Here is an 18,826-nt window from a genome sequence, read left to right on the forward strand (position 1 = left end):
TAGAAATTCAATCTCTAGTGCTATGAAAACTAAATCTATTGCTAAGTAGTCTGTCAATGCCACTTATAAGATAGGCAAGTTAATCATCTCTTTGGAAGATATTATTCCTTTTAATTACTTTTTGTTTCTCATTATTAATGAATCTTTCCTTTTGCAGTTCAAAAAAGTCAACATACTGTACTTGGAAGAAATGGACTACAAAACAAAGGTCAGTCATTCATATTTTATTAAAAAACATTACATCAAATTTTTACCAGAAACCTCTTTAAATATAATGGAATAAAATTTTCAGCTTAGAAATTCTCTCTAGTTCTATGAAAACTACTATCCAATTTTGATTAAGTAGTTTGCCAATTTTATTTATAAGAAAGGCAAGATATTCGTAAGCTTTGAACAATATTAACTAGAAAGCCATAATTTTATGACATTACTGTATATGTTGGTGACTCATGAAAGCATGTTCATTGTAAAAACCTATATTGCAAACTTGGGATATTGCACAAAATGTATACAGGCATGAGAAAATTATGAATAAATAACCTTTTATTAACCTAGTTTTGTTCAAAAGCCATCAAGTCCGAGATAAAAAATGGTCCATTATCAAAAATAATACTGACACTATTTCTCATCTGTTAACTAGTGACATCAGTAAATTTCAATGATAAAGCGAAACTGAAAAATTCACCTACAACAAACAAAAAGGTGAACATGCTTTATGCACTAACATCAACAACTGGAATGAAACGTTAAGGAAAAAGCACTGGAAAATTTTAGTTTGAGCATTTGAATTAGATACTATATAAATGGTTTGATACAAACTATGAAGAGTAAAAGAAGAATGCTTCATTTTGTAGAAGTTATGGAAGACTAAAAAGTGAAAATATTTCAAAGAAATACTGCCTAAATGACAATTTATCTTCAGAAAACAGTCCTTAGCCAAGCTATATTTTGCAACTATCTGTGTAGTAGTAAAGTTGTTTGAAATTTGGTGAAATGTTTAAAAAATGCCAGCATTCATCCTTTACAAATTGGATCTATGTACACAATGTAAATAAAAACTGACTCCTTTGTAACATTTGAAAAATGAGTGATTTGTTACTGTCTTAATATTTTAGTATCCATGCAATACTGCCCCTTCTGACTCCTCCGAACCCTTCTCTTTAAGCTTTCTTTTGATCTGGTTTCTCCCATGGTGTCTCTCGACCCAGATCCTACATCATGAACACTTCATGAGAGCTTCTCTAGTATTGGTTGAGTTATCATTATGGTATTTTTATATATTTGGATATGGAGCAGAATACTTTGATAATTCTTGTTTGTTTATTGTTAATGCCATAAACAGGAAAATAGTGGCAGATTTACAATGTTAACTTATTCAAGGAATGTAGTAAATTTGTGGGTTTTCATGTAGCCTAATATTTTAATTTTGTTTCTTCTGTAATAGTTTTGTTGATTTAATCAGAACCTATACAGATTAAATTTTTTTTTTATACTTTGTGTACATGGATCTATTTACTTGTGTAATGAGAATGCTGGTACTTGATAGCACTTACAGATATGCAAGGTTAAGTTTTGGGAAATGAAAAATTCTTTGTCACTATGTCAAAAACCAAATACTTCTTTAATGTTATAACACTTCACCTACAATTTCCTTATTTTAAGCTTTTGTTATAAATACATTTAATGTCTCCAATACCTTAAAGGGAACAATTCTTTATAGTTCTATAAATATACAATGAGACTAAATGTTAGCACTTAATTTACACAATGACCAAGAAATCTAGAAGGTATTTTGATATCCTACACAAGATAGATGTCCATTATGAACTAAGTGCAAGCCAACCAGTCAGTCATATTAAATTTACAACCTTCAGAAAAGGAAACTATTTGTACACCTGAATTTGCTTGCAGAGGATTTTAGAAACTGTAGAAACTCTGGACAATACAAAATTCCTGCTAAATTAACAACAACTTACTAACTCTGAAAATGTTATAATTCTTCCTTCCTCTTCTTTCCCTTCTTAGCCGTTGGTTTCTTCTTTGTTTCAGCTTCTGCTTTTTCTTTTTTACCCTGAAATGAAAAAGAAAACAGTCACTAACCAGGTCCAATCGAATTGTTAAAATCTGTGGATTCAAATCATGGCTTCTTTAGACTGGACACAAATTACACTGATAACTATATTTGGGTCAAAATATTTTTCGCTATAGGGCCAGAAAATAGGATGGTTACAGATGTCATAACTCAATATTTGCTTACAGGTGTGTGGTTCCTGCTGCTAGGCAGACCCAACATTAGAGTAGTAACTGGCCCTGGATGGACCAAGCACCTAAGGTGTTGCTTTTCTACACAGTGCCTGATGCTGGATGAACCCAACATTCCTGCGACATGAAGAGGCTGGATGAAGCCAATATGACTTTTTACTGACGACCTCAACATGCTGCTGGATGGACCCAGCCACCATGTGACTCCTGCTGTTAGATTAAGACAACAATCCTTTGATGAACCATCAATCTTGTAATGCCAAGCCATTGTGCTGACCCAAAACTGCAATGCTTGTAGCCTGAATGGACCCAACCACCTTTTAATAACTGCACTGGGATGGACCTGTTGATCCTGTGATGTCTATAAGTATAATGACCCATTTAATGCTGTAGGATGGGCCTAATCATCCTGTGGTACCTGTCTTTGTATGGACCAGACTATCCAGTGATGTAGGCCTGCTTCTGGATTAAATGAGCAGTCCCTAAGTGTCCCATCAATCTTGCCATGCCATACCATTAAATGAATCCAACAATCCTGTGATGCCTGCTGCTGGATGGATGGATCCCACAATCCCGTAATCCATGCTGTTTGATCCATGGTGTCTACTGGACGGATGGACCCCTTTTAATTGTGGTGCCTGCTGCTGGATTGATGGACCCCTTGATCCTGCGGTGCCCGATGCTGGATGGTTGGATCTTGTGATCCCTGCTGCACAATAGACCCCACAATAGTGTTGTTGTGCTATCGGATGAATCCCACATTCTTGTGCTGCTGGATGGATCCTACAGTCGTGTAAGGCTTGCCACTAGGATGCTCCAATGTCTCTAAGTAATGCTGTACTGTGCTATGGACACCTTTCTTTGTTGCCCGTGCCATTGGATGACCTGCAGAGATATAAAAGCTGCTGTGAACATTGCAGGTGGATGGAGCCAACGACCAGCTAGTAATGCTAGCTGCAGGATTGACCTAACAATAGTGCCTGCTGTTGAATGGACCCAATGATACCTAGATGTCTGCAGATGTTTTGACAACCAACAGCATGATGCCTGCTGCTAAATCGATCCAAAGATTTGGTGCAGTGGATATTCCCAACAAAGGTTTGGTGTAAGCCTCTGTAAGGGCCCTTCACTGGTGTGTTACTTGCCATTCACTGGACGGTATCCAATGGTCCCTATGGTGATCAACAATCCTGCACTGTCTGTTGCTGGTCAGATCAACAATCCTGCAATGCCATGCCACTGGATGGAGGCCACTGACACCATTATGCCTGCTGCTGTGGGCTGGACACTATCTCATAGTGCCTAACATTACCTGAACCTACTGATTGCATGGTACCAGCCAGGGAGAAGGCTTAACAGTGTTGTGAGGAATCTGTATGGGCCTTCTCTTGGGTATATCAGTGGTGTACGCTTGCCACTGGATGGTTCAGATGTCCCTGCTATGTGCCATGCTGTCTGGATGAACCCATCACTTCTGGTGCCTGCTGCTGGATGGACTCAATTTTCCTTTGCTACCTGAGATACCTTTCAAGATGGACTCAACAATCCTACTTCGCTACATGCAGCCGAGTCATACTCATCCATCACCCTGTGGTGTATGCTGCTATATGGAAATTTTATCCTGTAGTGCCTGCCTCTGAATGGTCTGTGTAAAAGACCATGCAGGTTGCAACACTCCATGTTCCTTCCACTGTTTGAAACCAAAACTTGCGATATCTGCTGCAGGATGAAATCAACCTTCCCCTGGTGTCGTCAACAGGTTGGAACAACCATCCTGTGTTGCTGGCTCCTGGATGGACCCCAATTTCCCATGGTACCTGCCTCAAGATGTTTTACCACTGATTGCAAAAGGAAATTATGACTGCTGTTGAGTGACCCCAATGCCCTTTGTAAATGTTTACTGTTTATTAGATGGAGCATTTTTAGTGCCTGATGTTGGATGGACCCAATTTTCCTATGTTAGCTGCCACTAGTTAAGCTAACAATCCCCACACCGGTGTTGTACTGGCTGCTGGAGGGTCAAAACTAACATATTGCCTTCCGTTGGATGGGATCAACACCAGTTCAGTCCCTGCTTCTGTAAGTGCTCATCTCTGGCTGTAACATGGGCACAGTCCAACTAACTACTGCTGTGCCAGCTGCTGGATGAACCCAAAATGGCCATGGTGCCTGCTGTTGCATAGATATAATTCTCTTATGCTCCTTGCTGCTAGATGAATCCATTGATCCCACGATGTCAGATGAATCCAAGAGTCCCGTGGTGCCTACACTGTATGGACTCCATTGACCAAGACCTGCTGCTGGATGGGCTCAAAAATCCCATGGAGTCAATTGTGTGAACCAAACAATCATACACTGTTTCTATTGCAGCATCGTGGTACCTGCTCCTGTATGGACCCCACAATCCTGAAGGTATATATGAATTGCATACCTGGATCATTACTGTACTGAAAATGACAGAATACCAATTTCCTCAACTCAAACAAACACCTCTACCTGCTACTTCTTAGTATGTAAAAGTAGCAAGTTTCTTGAAAATTTCTTTATACCAGAGCATGTAATGTTCTCTCACCAGCTGCAAAATGTTCTTACTATCACCTGGATCACAAATTAAATTAAGAACATCATTCACAATAGAAAAGTTCAAGTGAAATGCAGAGCATATAAAAAAGCATAGCATATGCCAGAAAATTGTCTGAATAAAACGAAAAAATTGTCTGAATAAAACTAAAAATTAAGGCTGAGGTTTACTATTTGTTCCCTCCATGGAAAATATATCAACTAGGTCTCCCAAGATAAAATGCACAACCTTCAAAAATTGCAGTAAAAACTGATAAGCTTCAAAATATACAAGCATTTACTTGTTATTAAAGGGGCACTATCAAACTAGTCAACCTTGTTGAGAATCTTTCATTCCACTAAGATGGGTAGTCCCAGGTTACCAACTCAGCTTTTCCACTTGGGGCCAAAACACTGCCTGTCACAAAAGACCTCACTATCTGCCTCCTCCAAAAACAAGAAATGTTTGCTTTGAAGTAAATTAAAGGAACTAAAGTTACCATAATATGCTTAGAAGTAAATTAAAGCTGCCTCCTCCAACAAAAAATGTTTGCTTAGAAGTAAATCTTATAAATTTAAGGAACTAAAGTTACCATAATAAACTAAAATTTCCATACCAAAAGAACATATATTGAATTACCAAGGAAATGAGCAAGACAAGCTGCAACATGTATGACATCTCTTTTTTAATATTTTTTTATTTTTTACAAGTAAATTTGTAAATTTACTTCAACTCCACTTCGGACTTCAAGAAAGCTAAACAAAAAAGACAAAAAAGCTCCTTACCTCTGGAGTATGATAGCCATGATAAACTTTGTTTTCAATAGAGCATTCCTTCATCTCTGGCTGTTCAACTAAGAAGTCTTTTGCATCCCAAGCTTGTGCGCCATCCTTAAACATGAATATGGCACGGCGCTGATCTACCATATACCTGGAAAGTGGTAAAACTAATTATTCACAGAAAATTCAAAGTTCCTTACCACATCATATAAACTTGAAGTTTAATAATTCTTAATAAAAAGTTTAACTGCTTCCTTCACAATCATTGAAACTAGTTCTCTAAGGTTTATTGCTCTACTTTACATTCAACAGTTGTGCACACACTATCATACTTGATTGTTAGAATGAACTGAACAGCTTACTGAAGTTTTGTTAACTATAGTATCAAATAAATTATTTCATTATTCTTTGCCCCTGGTACACTATATTTTATTATACCATTAGAATAAGAAAAACACTACATGTACACTCATTGCGCAGTCATGGTCAATATATACAGGGACTTGATAAAGTTTTTATCAATTCTTTTTGTTTGGAAAGAACTGCTCCAATTTTCCATTCCTTCATTGTTCCAAGAACCTTTAGCTTTCATTATCACCAACATCAATAATATCTAATATTAAGGTATTTCACTCAAAACATCCTGCAGTTCTACATAAAATATTCATTTATTCCTTTTTATGCCCTGTGAACTATGAGAATTTCAACTAAAAGTGGCCTTTATTCAGCAAATAAAATGCAGAGTTTTCAAGTTCTTTATCACAACCAGCAGGGTTTTAAAGTTCTTTATTATAACCAACTCTTTCTATACACTCACATGAAGAGTACTTGAGATATTAATGATGTACTACCCTTTCTCACCTTTCCAATTCAATATTCTCAAGAGAGAATTTTAAACTTTGCTAACTTACTTCTGTTGCATTTTGTCTATTATAATGTTACTTCATAAAACCCAACTTTGTGGACTTTTCTCTCCTTTAAATCTTCAGCTGAAAACCCACGTGGACAGAACCAACAGCCTATAAACCAAAGAGGGTTCCAAAGAAAAGAAAAAAAAAAAAGCTTGCATAAAGAGGCAAGTTATAGGGAAAGGTGATAAATATGAGGGGACAGAAAATAAAACATACACATGAATTCAGAAGACATCAGCAGAAACATTTGGAGATCACAAGATTCCAAAACTGCACTAGTTAAACTATTCCACATTTCAGTTGCAGCCAGGATAAAAACTCGTAGCAAACTAGGTAGTAATAAACCTGATACTAAAAAACGACACACTGTTTGCAGCAGCAGCCTGCCTATGTTGCCAGCAAAACATCTAGGTCAGGTAAAAACGAGTGCAGAGGATGTTTGTTATAGTACATTTTTATGCAAAAAAACATATTCCTATGCCGTAAGTCCACATTATATGCAAAAAACATATTCCTATGCCATAAGTCAACATTAAGAGTTTGTAAAATAAACCTGACTGACAACAACTCTATCCAAGAGTTTGATCTCAGAGTCAGCAAACCAAGACCATGCTGGAGAACAGGACACAAACAAAGGAAGAAGACAGACAGAGTTTAAGTGTACACTTGTATACAATAGCTTCATCATAAGTGTACACTTAGATATAATATAATAGCTTCATCATAAAACATTTGAAAACATTTCCATGAGATACCAACTTCTTGAGAAACAGAATAAGCAATATTACAATTATATGCTTCTTAAAAATCAATTTATAATCAAAAGTTTACACCTACAACCTTAAAAGTCACTACCATTTAAAACCATACCAATTTAAAAGTAAATCTGAATGCAAAGGCAGAAAGTGTTCTGAATCAACTAACTACCGTATTTTTAGTTTTAAAGGGTTAAACTTAATGCCCTGATGCCTAATCTACTCATCAAAAGGTGCCAGGATTCTGCAACAGACCTACAACATGGAGATGGAACATCTAGAAGAGTAGCATCATTGGCACTTTTTCTCCAGACCTTGCCACGTCACTAGTACTGATTACAAACAGCAAAGGTCTAAGAACACTACCTTGAGGAACACCTAAAATGATATTACTAAAGCTACTATCCTAGCCATCAACATAGACCCTTTGGGTTCTGCCAGCTGAAAATTCATCTAAATACAGATCCACCAATTCCCAATGATCTTAACTTGTAGATAAATGTTTCACGATTCACACACTAATGCTACACTGAAATCTAAACTAACCATGCATACCTCTGCACCCTCATCAAAAGCACTCTACAAGATGGTAGATACTCACAAGAGTGCATCACAAGCACCAAGGCCTTTACAAAACCCAAACTGCAATGCTGTAACCTATAAAGATGCTTAGAAAAGCTTCTCAAAAACAGATAAAATTGGTACAGCAATTGAAATCAGTCTGAATTCTAAGGAGCATGAGGATGGAATTGGTCCCTTAGGTACTGAAGCAATGTTTCCTTTCCTCCAAACAGAAGGAAAACTTGCAGGTCCCACTAACTTTCCAAAAGCAGTAGTTATCTTACGAGTAATGACATCAGTATTCTGTTTAAAAAAGATGGGAAAGATAATGTTAGGGTCTATGCAGCCGTAACTGTTATGCCACAGAGGATAAGTTCTGTCTTCTCTTGGTCTGAAAGCCATTGAACCCAACCTAGGGTCTGGAAAGCAAGAATGAAGTAACACCAAAGATTTGCCACACTGTTTGCTCACAAAGACTTGAGCCAAAGTTCTGCCTTCTGTTCCTGCTTTCTCTTCTGCCATCTCCTAGAAGGGGAGGCATGTTAGAATCAACTCCAAAGAGTGATGACTTAGGGGTAGTGATTCCAGCTTCTTACCAATTCCAGCAACCGCTTCCAGCTTGCAATGATGGATGCTTCTACATCAAATGTGACAGTTTATATTCCCATAGGAACAAACGTTTTCACTTAAATGATGAAGGCTATGCTAATTTTCATGTTTTCTCTACCACTGAAAGCAATATGATTCTATCTTCGTATCTAACAGGCTTTAAACTAAATGACATTTATTCCCACTACCCAATACAATATGTAACGAAGGAGTCTGACGAGGCAAAATACAACTGTATCTGGCTATGGTGACTAACCTCTCTGCCTGAATGTGACTGTTGTACAATGCACTCTGCCATATCTTAGTAACCTCTTCAGCTTCATCAGGAGACAAACGGTCTTCTACCTGCACAAACATCATAAGTGTACGCCCTTTCTTGCTCATTTTTAATAAATTTTCAGGATCACCTATATTATTTGGGTCAAAACTGAGTTTGGGCTGAGGTCGTAAATGTTCTGGCAACTCATCATCTGGTAAAGGTTCTTCATCTTCCTGCAAGGAAAATAAAGAAAATTTTAGGAAAGTATAACAATTTGTAAAAATTTCAATTTTCATGTCCCATGAATATAAGTCTTCCTTAACTGGAATTCATAGCCTGTTATGTCAGAAAAAGAAAATTGACAAACCACATTAACAATATGGCTATCTAATCAAATACGTGCCATCTGGTGGTGGCAATGTTGTAGCCACCAGCCATTACCATCATAAGTGAGTTTTAATAAAGTTAATAAAGTAGTGTTATAATGCATAATAGTCTTGATGGTCAGTGTCTGAATGTGGATAATATGCTTTACATTCCCTAGTATTTGTTAGTTGTAACATGTTACAGAGCCAAAGGCTGGACCTCTCCAAGCCCAGACTATTAGAACTTTAATTGTTGCTAGCCTATGAGTCTGTTTACAGTCATTTGCAATGACCGTTAGGCCCCGTCCACACGATCGAGCTGTGCTCGGTAAACTTTGCCTCTTTGCGGGCTAAGCCTGTCGTACACATTTATGCTGCTGTCCGAACGACGCTGGTTGGATAGTGAGAGCCCAGCAGTGACTGACACAGGACCGAGTTGTGGATAATATGGATCGTAAGACACGCAAGAAGAAAATCGCGCTGTGCATTGTTGTAGCAATGTGTGCAAAGATAAAAGCGACAAGGCAGAAAAGGACGTGGTGTAAAGAGTGGCTACAAAGAAGAGCAGACATAGGAGGAAGTCATATGACGATATTGCGGGAACTGAGACATGGCTATGAATCAGATTTCATTAACTGTATGAAAATGGACCCTAACAAAGAAAAAATGAAGGAAAAAAACAAAAGTTAGCAGTTATTTACTGATGAACTTATGCATGGTTTTTAGACAATGCAGTTATGAGTAAACTTATTACTTATAACAAAAATAGTTTGGAATATGAATGATAAGTTGTAAAGAACCTTAAGGAATCTTCTAGTCACCTGATTGGTCAAATGTCAGTAAGCTGACTCCATAATTGACTAGACTGACAGATTTCCGTAGCATTACATAAAGAATGTTAATATATTTGGTTTTCAAAGTTCCCATAAGTCATACTTGCCTGACGTATTCATTATGAAGGGTAAAATAACGAGAAACTCTTGTTTATTTTCCGTAGGTGACGTCTTTATCCGTTTACCAGAAATACTTCAGTCAGTTAACAGCCCTGCTGCTGCAGGCAAAGCCTCGATACTTCGATAAACATTAGGAAAGTCCTATACGAAGCTTTGCCCCCGTTTCTCCGTTTCAGACGTCACACCGAGCAAAGTTCGCAGAGCAAAGCTCGACCGTGTGGACGGGGCCTTAAAGGTAGTGCTTCTTTAAGATGCAGCACTGAGAATGCAGATTGCTGTTAGTGTTAGGCTAGCCTACTTAGACTGGGAATATCAGGCAAATAGCCTTGCTGACCTCAGTTAATCCTCGGCATACATCAAGTAGCACAGTATAGCCTAGACCCTAATACCTTTCCTCAAGTTTGTGTGTGTACCACCTGAAGTGAGCTAACCAATTAAATTTGAGATGTATTGTCTTAATGTGTATTTCATTGTGGCTCCTTTTTTAAAAGTGCATTTTCCTTTGGTAGCTCCAATTTGTACAGTACAGTCGACCCCTGGGATTCAAAGGGGATAGGGACCACTAGCCCCCACAAATACTTGACACCCCTCTAAAAACACTTATACTGCCTATTGTGATAGCTCAAACATCACAAACCCCCTCTAAAAACACTTAAAACCTATTATAATAGTTTTATCATGAAAAATATATTAAGTCTCAAAAACAATATGAAAATACAGTAATCAGTGAATATTTCTCTACGAAAATTCTGTGAATAGGCAAATTTTCCACAAATAGTGTGGATATACCTTCCATAGAAAAAACTGCGAATAGGTGAAGCTGTGAATCCAGAACCACAAATAGGCAGGGGTTGACTCAACATTTAGTCCACAGCCCCTTTCATAATACAGTAATCACATTTCACCTGTCGCCCTCTTTCTTGGAGAAAATTTCCAAATAAAATCCCAAGAGCCTTTTAATTCAATCTAATCATTTCAAGTTTCATTTAAAATACCCTTATTATAATTATGAAACTTTAGGCACTTACTAGTTTCTATTAGCATTATTATTGATTTTAATTCCTTCCTAAATAAAAGCTTACTTGAAATTGAGAGTGCATAGTAATGCTGGAGAAGCAATAAATAGAGGCACTAAAGTCACTGGAAAGTGTGTGTATGAAATACCTAGAAAATGAACTGGTTAAATAAAATTGTACTCTGTTGGACATGAGATTATTTTTTACCCCTCTGGTAATGCTTCAGGAGATGACAAATTTTTCATTATAGTGATCATATTTATCATCACTTGAGAAATCCTATGACATTAATAAGGTTAGAAATTAATATATCATTACATTTGCAATAGGCTTAGCACACAAATAATAAAGCCATAAGCCCACAAATTCTTATTTCAGTGCTAAACTATATGTACTCATACAAACTGAATTTATAAGACATGCAGTTTCATAACTGACTCTGGCCTGAAATAATATCTCATATTTACTCAAAACCATAGCAACCATCAAACAAATACAGTACAGTACTCATATCAGCATAAAAGGTCACTACATTCCAAATGGAACACTATGGCACACCTACAATAAGTACATAAGTGATATCGATACTAATTAGTACACAAATTTCTTACTTTATATATGAGATATTAGTTTTTTCCATGTTTTATTTTTCAGGTGTTTTGTGCACTGGCCTTCATATGTAAAACACAACAGATAGTATACATTTATTTTAAGCACATTTGTTTGTAAAAAGCAATACTATACACCACAAGACAAGAAATCATTATATGTAACATCTAGAAACACTGAAGATTTATTATCTATACCTATGCCACATCGATGGTTCTGTCTTTAAAAGCTGTTTCAACCGAGTAGACCAAAATACATATAATTTCTATGTTCTCCAGCAGGTGGCACTAATGAACAGCTTAATATCAGCCATTTTTAATTTGCCATTATAAATATAAAGAAAACAGGCCCCAAAAAATAAAACATCCATACTTGCCACTGACATCAAATATGTAGGATAAATGGAAGCTGATCTACTAATTAGCATCAATTCTGTCACAGCAAGTACTTATACAAAACTTCCTTTTTGTATAACATGAAAATATTTTAAGCCTCCCTTAAAAACTGGATTTGAACATCTCTACCCATGGAGAACTAACCCTGGTTTGACATCACTGCTTTCCTCAGTTGATAATGAGTTGGCTAAACATGATGGAAATGCCAAAAACATCACATACTTACAAAATAAGTTCAATTTGGGCCATCAAACCCAACAAGCAGGCTAAGCAAATCATGGAACATGCTTGTTATTTATTTATGTAGTCTGATAACCAAGAAAATATGCTGATTAAAATTCCCTCAATTACTGCTGAGATGGTTGGTCAGTACACTATAAGGGTTTAAATACAAGACAAGGGCAAAATGATCTCTGTATAGCCCCAGACCCCGATCGGTACTCTTTTCAAACCCTTACCTATCAATAAGTTGGGTCCCCAGTCAATGATTCAGTTTTAAATGTCTCCTAATTTTAGTGTGGTCCCTAATTTTCCAAAGTTTGTCATTGACATGAACCACAGCCACAGACTGCTCTGCTCCTAGTTCTTTTTATGCACATTAGATGGAATTATCAATTTCTATGGGTGGGAGGTTCCAGGCATTTTAAATTGAATCAACTGCATGCCCAAGTCGACCTGGCTCATGCCCTAGACCATACTATATTTTTAACCATTAAAAGTCAATTTTTGCTATATTCATATAATCTAGGCCTGAATTCATCCATTTTGAATTTGTCCTCTATGAAGAGTAGTGGATGAACAGTGATGGTTCAACACATAACACCATGCCAAAGTATTTTTGGCAATGCTTGAATTCCAAATGTAAAAAGAAAAACTGCTAGGGAATACCTCATTCTTCGACTTATCTGATCATCATCCCAGAGAAATTATTTCTATAATTACCTTATTTGTAAGTAACTTTTCCATTGAGTCTGACCATGGCTTTTTTTCCAATTTTGCTTTGCATAACCAGGTCAGCTTGAATAATTCATGCCACAATACAGAAATTCTTATAATGGACAACTTGAAGACCAGTGGTCCTGGCCAGTGACCTCAGATAAACCAAACTAATACCTTTTATACTGACTGAGATGGAAGCTAAGGCCAGTTCTCCATGTTCATGCAAACTGGAGCAAGTTACATGGCAAAATGAAGGGTCATATTAAGAAGAAACAGATCTTAAACATATCACTGAACTTCCTTTTTAATGATTACTTAGAAATGACTGTCACAGAAAGCTTGTATTTCTGTGGGATGACTAAGCTAGTCTACATCACCCAGTAAAAACTACTGCTGCACTTCCATTTCTGGATTCAAGGAAAAAATTGCCTTTTTTTTTTTTTTTTTTACTTTAATACCCAGTTTTCAATATCAGATTTTTTTTTTTGTGCTTTGTTCTCAAGTCCCATTAATATGCTTAATGTGAAAACCATCTATTGCAAATTTACTGTTGTTAGCTACTTTGACTTTTTCTAAGTTTTGTTTATGTTTCAACGTTCACGAGAGAGTGGCCCCAAGTGAGATTTTTTCTTGTCCCTAAGCACAGTGTTTAAGAATGGTTAGCATATTTGGAATGTGTTTTCTTATTTTCATCTGGAAATGTGGATACCCAATGCTGACAAATGATTGCTTCTACTGTTCTAATTTTCCAGAGCAGGCATGTGCCTTTTTTTTTTTTTTTTTTTTTTTTTTTTTTTTTTTTTTGGAATGTGTCTGACACTCATTTCAGTAACCAATATGTAGTTTATATCCTACAATTATGGGGGAAGCACTGTGGAAAAGCAGGTTTTTGGGTGGGGGGGAAATACTATAAAGTGAAATACAAGGAGGTACTATTCTACAATACCCATAATACTGGTACTATTCTACAATACCCATAATACTTCTGCAAATTCTAATTCTGCTTAAGATAAGGCTTATATAACATTTTCAAGGTGACATCACACACTAGCATGTAAAGACTTGGCGACAGATTATACTAATATGGAGTGATTTGGGAGGGGGCTCATCACATATGGACTAGGCATCATACGTTAAGGTTAGGTTAGGTTGCAACCCTATTAATTCTAATTTACAGTACCCTACGGTAGGTTAGGCTGGATTTTGCCCATGCCCAAGTAAGGACCCAGCACCCTAGGTTAGGTTAGGTTAAATACATCCTCTTATTTCACTAGTTTTGTTTTCCCCAACCCAAAAGCCTCTCTTCCCACTGTGGTCCCCATAATTGTAGAATATGAAGGTTGAGGGGTGACTATATCTTCAAAACGGATTGAAAGGAGAATGATGGGCCATATTTTTAATACAGCTTCTCCAAATAAAAAACACTATACAGTATAACAAAAGTTGTCCAACATGCTTTAAACCATCCCAAAAAGGACATCCTTAGTAAAGTGCCATCAATTCTTCAACTGAAGTGAACAGTGATCATGCAACACACCTCTCCTGTCTCTACAGTAGTTCTTAAGATGACTGCACTGTGGTAACCCGAATGCTTTGATTACCCAGTCATAGAAAATTTAAACCTGACCAATTGTATGTCCAGTCGACCTCGGTCATACCTGAGGCCTTTTATTTTTTAAATCCAACCAATTGCAGCAAATTTGAACTATGTGACTCATATGCTGGGACATACTCTTGCTCTGATCTAGATTCAGCCATTGATTGTTCCTACCTCAAAATGGAAGCACATGACAAAGGTTTTTAACTTTTACTGTGTTTCAATAATGTCTGCCCAAGATATATTATTGTCCCAGGTAAGGCATTGGATTAGCACTTCCATGAGCTACTTCAATCTACTTCAATCAGCCGAACATCAAAAACATGGCTGGAATTTTATTATTTTGGCCTCAGCGATTTTGAGTCGGGTAAGCATTCCATTTGTCATTTTTTAATAAGTCAGCACGATGATACTGTATACCATTAATTAGTAGCCTACTGAGGTACGTCTTTGAAAACAGTTTTAATTGAGCTGGGGGATTTCTACCCCAACCTAAGTCAGGGCACAATATCTTTGGTAAGCTCAGTTTAAAATGTATTCCATCTGGATCTTGACAGTCTATCATTAAGGGATAGCTTAGGCTAGCTCACTTCTTTATTTCCAGCATTATCTCACAGGGACTACGGAGGCAAAGTCAGAGCTCGACACTCTAGGTAAGGTTAGGTAAGGGGAAGGTTTGCTAGGCAGTATCCCAGTTGAAATGTATGCTTGATAAGATTCTAACTGGACTCTAAGGTGTAGCCAATGCCAAGTCCCATGTTTAAATGGGAACTTTGATCCAATGAACTTCATATCATACACAACTGTAAAGTAGCCTATGCAGAATAAATGGACAAGGTCCTTTAAACTACTGTTTCTGTAATTTCAATTGTACAACGTAAAAAACCTACAATTTTTTTACTTTTTTTTTTTTTTTTTTTTTGCCCACTGACCTACATTCATACCCTCATCAAGAATGTAGGACAAAGAGACAAGGCCCAAAGTCCCTTAAACTATTAATTCTTTTGAAATTTCACAGCCAATGTAGACAGGAAGGTTATGGTCTGGCCTAAGCTACCTGTTAAATGTAGCAGACATTTCAGAAGGAAAATACAGCCTAACCAGATATATCTATAACTAACCTTACTTTGCATGCTGTGCCCTCTATCCCCCTAAGTAAGTTGTGACTCATTTCATCTGCCTACTACCCAAAATTTCAACTGTCCGATGCAAAAAAAAAAAAACTATAAGCCTATCAGTAGAACTATAGAATAGCTCCGCATGGGCTATTACCTTGGAAACTGACTTTTTCTATAGTATATTTTGGTTGCTTATCAAGAATTTATCTTTATTTTTTGGCGGTCAACTGTAATTAACATGTAATTAAGCTCAGAATTGGTTAACCTGTAATTAACCTCAGAACTGGTATGTTATTGTATGCTGACCATCCTGGAACGCTATCGCGCATGCGCAGTGTTATTGAGGAACTTTTGGCAAAAAGTGTAGTTTCCTTCACTGGGGGGTCTGGGGGGCAGAACTCCCCCCAACTAAGTAACATGGCCTACTAGGTTAGGTTAGGTTAGATTATGTTAGGGCACGTTAGGTTAGTATAGTTCCATTTATAATAGGTTTCCTTAGCCAATCCCTTCTTGGACATATGGCTCCCTACTGACTTGCGCATGCGTTAAACAATTCCATAACAACATGACAGTCCGGTCTGTCTCCCAGTGACTTCCCGAACTCAAAACCCCAAGTTCCCAAAGGGTCCCCAACCATGTTGGATAGAGATGAGGTTAATAATAATTGACCGACAATAAACAACACCACCTCCATCAGCAACACTAAAAGTAGTATTTCTAAGTATTAGATCCCCACAGACTGTATGGAACAGTTCCATGAATAACGAGAGACAGTAGGGAGCCATATATTCAAGAAGGGATTGGCTAAAGAAATCCTATTATAAAAGGAACCATACTAACCTAAAGTACCCGAACCTAACCTAACCTAGTAGGCCATGTTACTTAGCCTTTCACCAAAAGTTCCCCTATAACACTGCATATGTGCAATAGCAAAATTATAATCAGTTCTGAGGTTAATTACAGTTTAATTACGGTCGAGCGACAAAGAATAATGGTAAATTCTTCATAAGCAACCAAAATACTATAGAAAATGTAAATTTCCAAGGTAATACCTGACACAGAGCTAATACTTAGTTCTACCCTGAAAGCATAGGAAAAATCAATTACCAAGGTAATTGTCCATGCAGGGCTGTTCTATAGTTTTACCGGCCTACTTCACAAACTTGTAAAAATCTTTTTATAAACTTATTACCAATGGAAGCTTGTTCCCTAATTCTGCAATCACTCCGCCAATACTGCTAGGCCACGTTTCCTAATAAAAATTGAAAGGAACTTTCAAAACACATATCAGCCTAGAACATAAGCTAGTTAAATATTTTCAACATCAGAATGCATCTATGGTTTCAAGTAAATAAACAATGCCAAAATAAAACCCAACCAATGTTGTTAGCAATTCTTCTCCTAATGACACTTGGCTGTCAGTCTACAAACATAAGGTACCCCAAATTGCCTTCTGATGTGAAACTCTAAAACTCCATATAGTCTAAGTGCAATCTTCCTTAAATTGCAATATACACACAATAAAAAGGCCATATACCACTCCAACGCTGAGTTTACTCAAGCATTGTCAACGGCTGGCTAGAGCCACATAACTTTTGGATTAGGGAATCTAGCCTAGGTTCCCTGGCTGGACACGAATGACTGCCCTACGTTTATGTCCAAATTACTCACATCCCACTGATCCAGTAGTCGTTCCATATCAGCATCGGTGTAGTCTCTTATGTCCTTCTTTGTCCACGCTGGTTTTTCTTCATCATTAGTCTTTTTACTAGACACACCAACGAAAATTAGCAGGAAAATTCCCAAAATACACGTTATTCTGACCGCCATGTTGGTTTGTTTACATTCTGAATTATTTTCACTTTGCAATTATACTTCCCTTTTTATTTGCTACGTCAATTTTGCCCGTTGATCTCTCTATAAACTCAAATTTTATTTTTACTTTATTTTTATCCTTCATATGCATCATAAATAAGGTACAAAATACATTATTTATACAGTGTGAAGTTTCCTGGAAAGTGAAAATAACTCACCGGTTCTCAATTACTGTACACCCATTAAAATCTTTGAATTACATCCATTCCTCACTGATAAGTGCATCATATTTCCTCTAGAAAAGATAATACAGAAAAGACACACGATACATTCAAGGAGACAGAGAAGACAATCATCCTGAATTAATCAACATCGCTCGGCACTTATATGACGTTGCTTTCCCTGATTGGTTGTCAGAATGAGACCGGCATTGTTGAGTTTACCGAAATCACCGACCACATTCTTTGCCCTCTAGATCATATCCCTGTAAATTTACATACTTGAAGTTCTCTTTACGTGTCTTTATGCATAGTCAAAACCCACAGGTGGATAGGTCCGTGACAGCGTCATCATTTTGGTAATCATCAATCAAATGATTATTGCAATACATGGTAGCAATTACGTACATCTAATCCCATAGTGTGTCAGCTTATGTCATCAATTATTTGTACTTGTAACTGAAGAAGTAATGGCAACCGAAATGACTAAATGAAGCCTGATATAATGATATGAATATAAGCGAAAACATGCTCACACACCAATCCCCTGAATTTGAAGACCTTTTGAACTTACCGGGAGTTCAGAAAGTTTATTTTAACAATGTTTTTAAACAGAGAAGTGTACTTGATGAAAGTAAATGGTTTTCTCGTGTTAATGGTGTTTTGCGAACCTTTTATATTTCATGGAATACTATTAAATTATAAAATGAAAAACATTATATATATATATATATATATATATATATATATATATATATATATATATATATATATATATATATATATATATATATATATATATATATATATATATATATATATATATATATATATATATATATACGAGTAAGTCAAAAGTTCAGGAAAAATTGTTGAATGATGTATTTATACAGGAATGAAACAACCCAAATACTTGGTAAACAATTATCTGTGATGTAGTGATCCATATAGACTTGTTACCTCAGTCATCCTCTTGCTACCGTGGTGTTAACATCTGCTTCAGAAAAGTAACTTCTTGAACCCATGGAAAATAAAAATTTTGAGATGAGAGCTAACATCAAGTTCCTGACCAAGCTTGATTGGAAACCAGGAAAATTATTGAAGC

The 18,826-nt window shown here is 36.7% G+C and overlaps 1 protein-coding gene and 1 long non-coding RNA gene across 2 annotated transcripts in view; one reads left to right on the top strand and one right to left on the bottom strand.

Annotated features, from left to right (window-relative positions):
- Positions 1 to 5,128, top strand: part of LOC136849255 (uncharacterized) — a 21,552-nt gene extending 16,424 nt beyond the window's left edge. Inside the window, exons 4-5 of the long non-coding RNA XR_010856280.1 lie at positions 158 to 208; positions 2,260 to 5,128. This is a non-coding gene — a long non-coding RNA (uncharacterized lncRNA). The remainder of the gene's footprint in view (positions 1 to 157; positions 209 to 2,259) is intronic.
- boca (LDLR chaperone boca) lies at positions 210 to 17,818 on the bottom strand. The gene is made up of 4 exons (XM_067122529.1): positions 17,360 to 17,818; positions 8,694 to 8,929; positions 5,608 to 5,752; positions 210 to 2,071 (listed from the first exon to the last, which is right to left on the bottom strand). The coding sequence occupies exons 1-4, from the start codon at positions 17,516 to 17,518 to the stop codon at positions 1,991 to 1,993; spliced, it is 621 nt and encodes a 206-aa protein (XP_066978630.1). The 5' UTR covers positions 17,519 to 17,818; the 3' UTR covers positions 210 to 1,990.
- Positions 17,819 to 18,826: the final 1,008 nt, after the last annotated feature.

This window comes from Macrobrachium rosenbergii, chromosome 20, assembly GCF_040412425.1.
Source record: "Macrobrachium rosenbergii isolate ZJJX-2024 chromosome 20, ASM4041242v1, whole genome shotgun sequence".
Lineage (NCBI taxonomy): Eukaryota > Metazoa > Arthropoda > Malacostraca > Decapoda > Palaemonidae > Macrobrachium > Macrobrachium rosenbergii.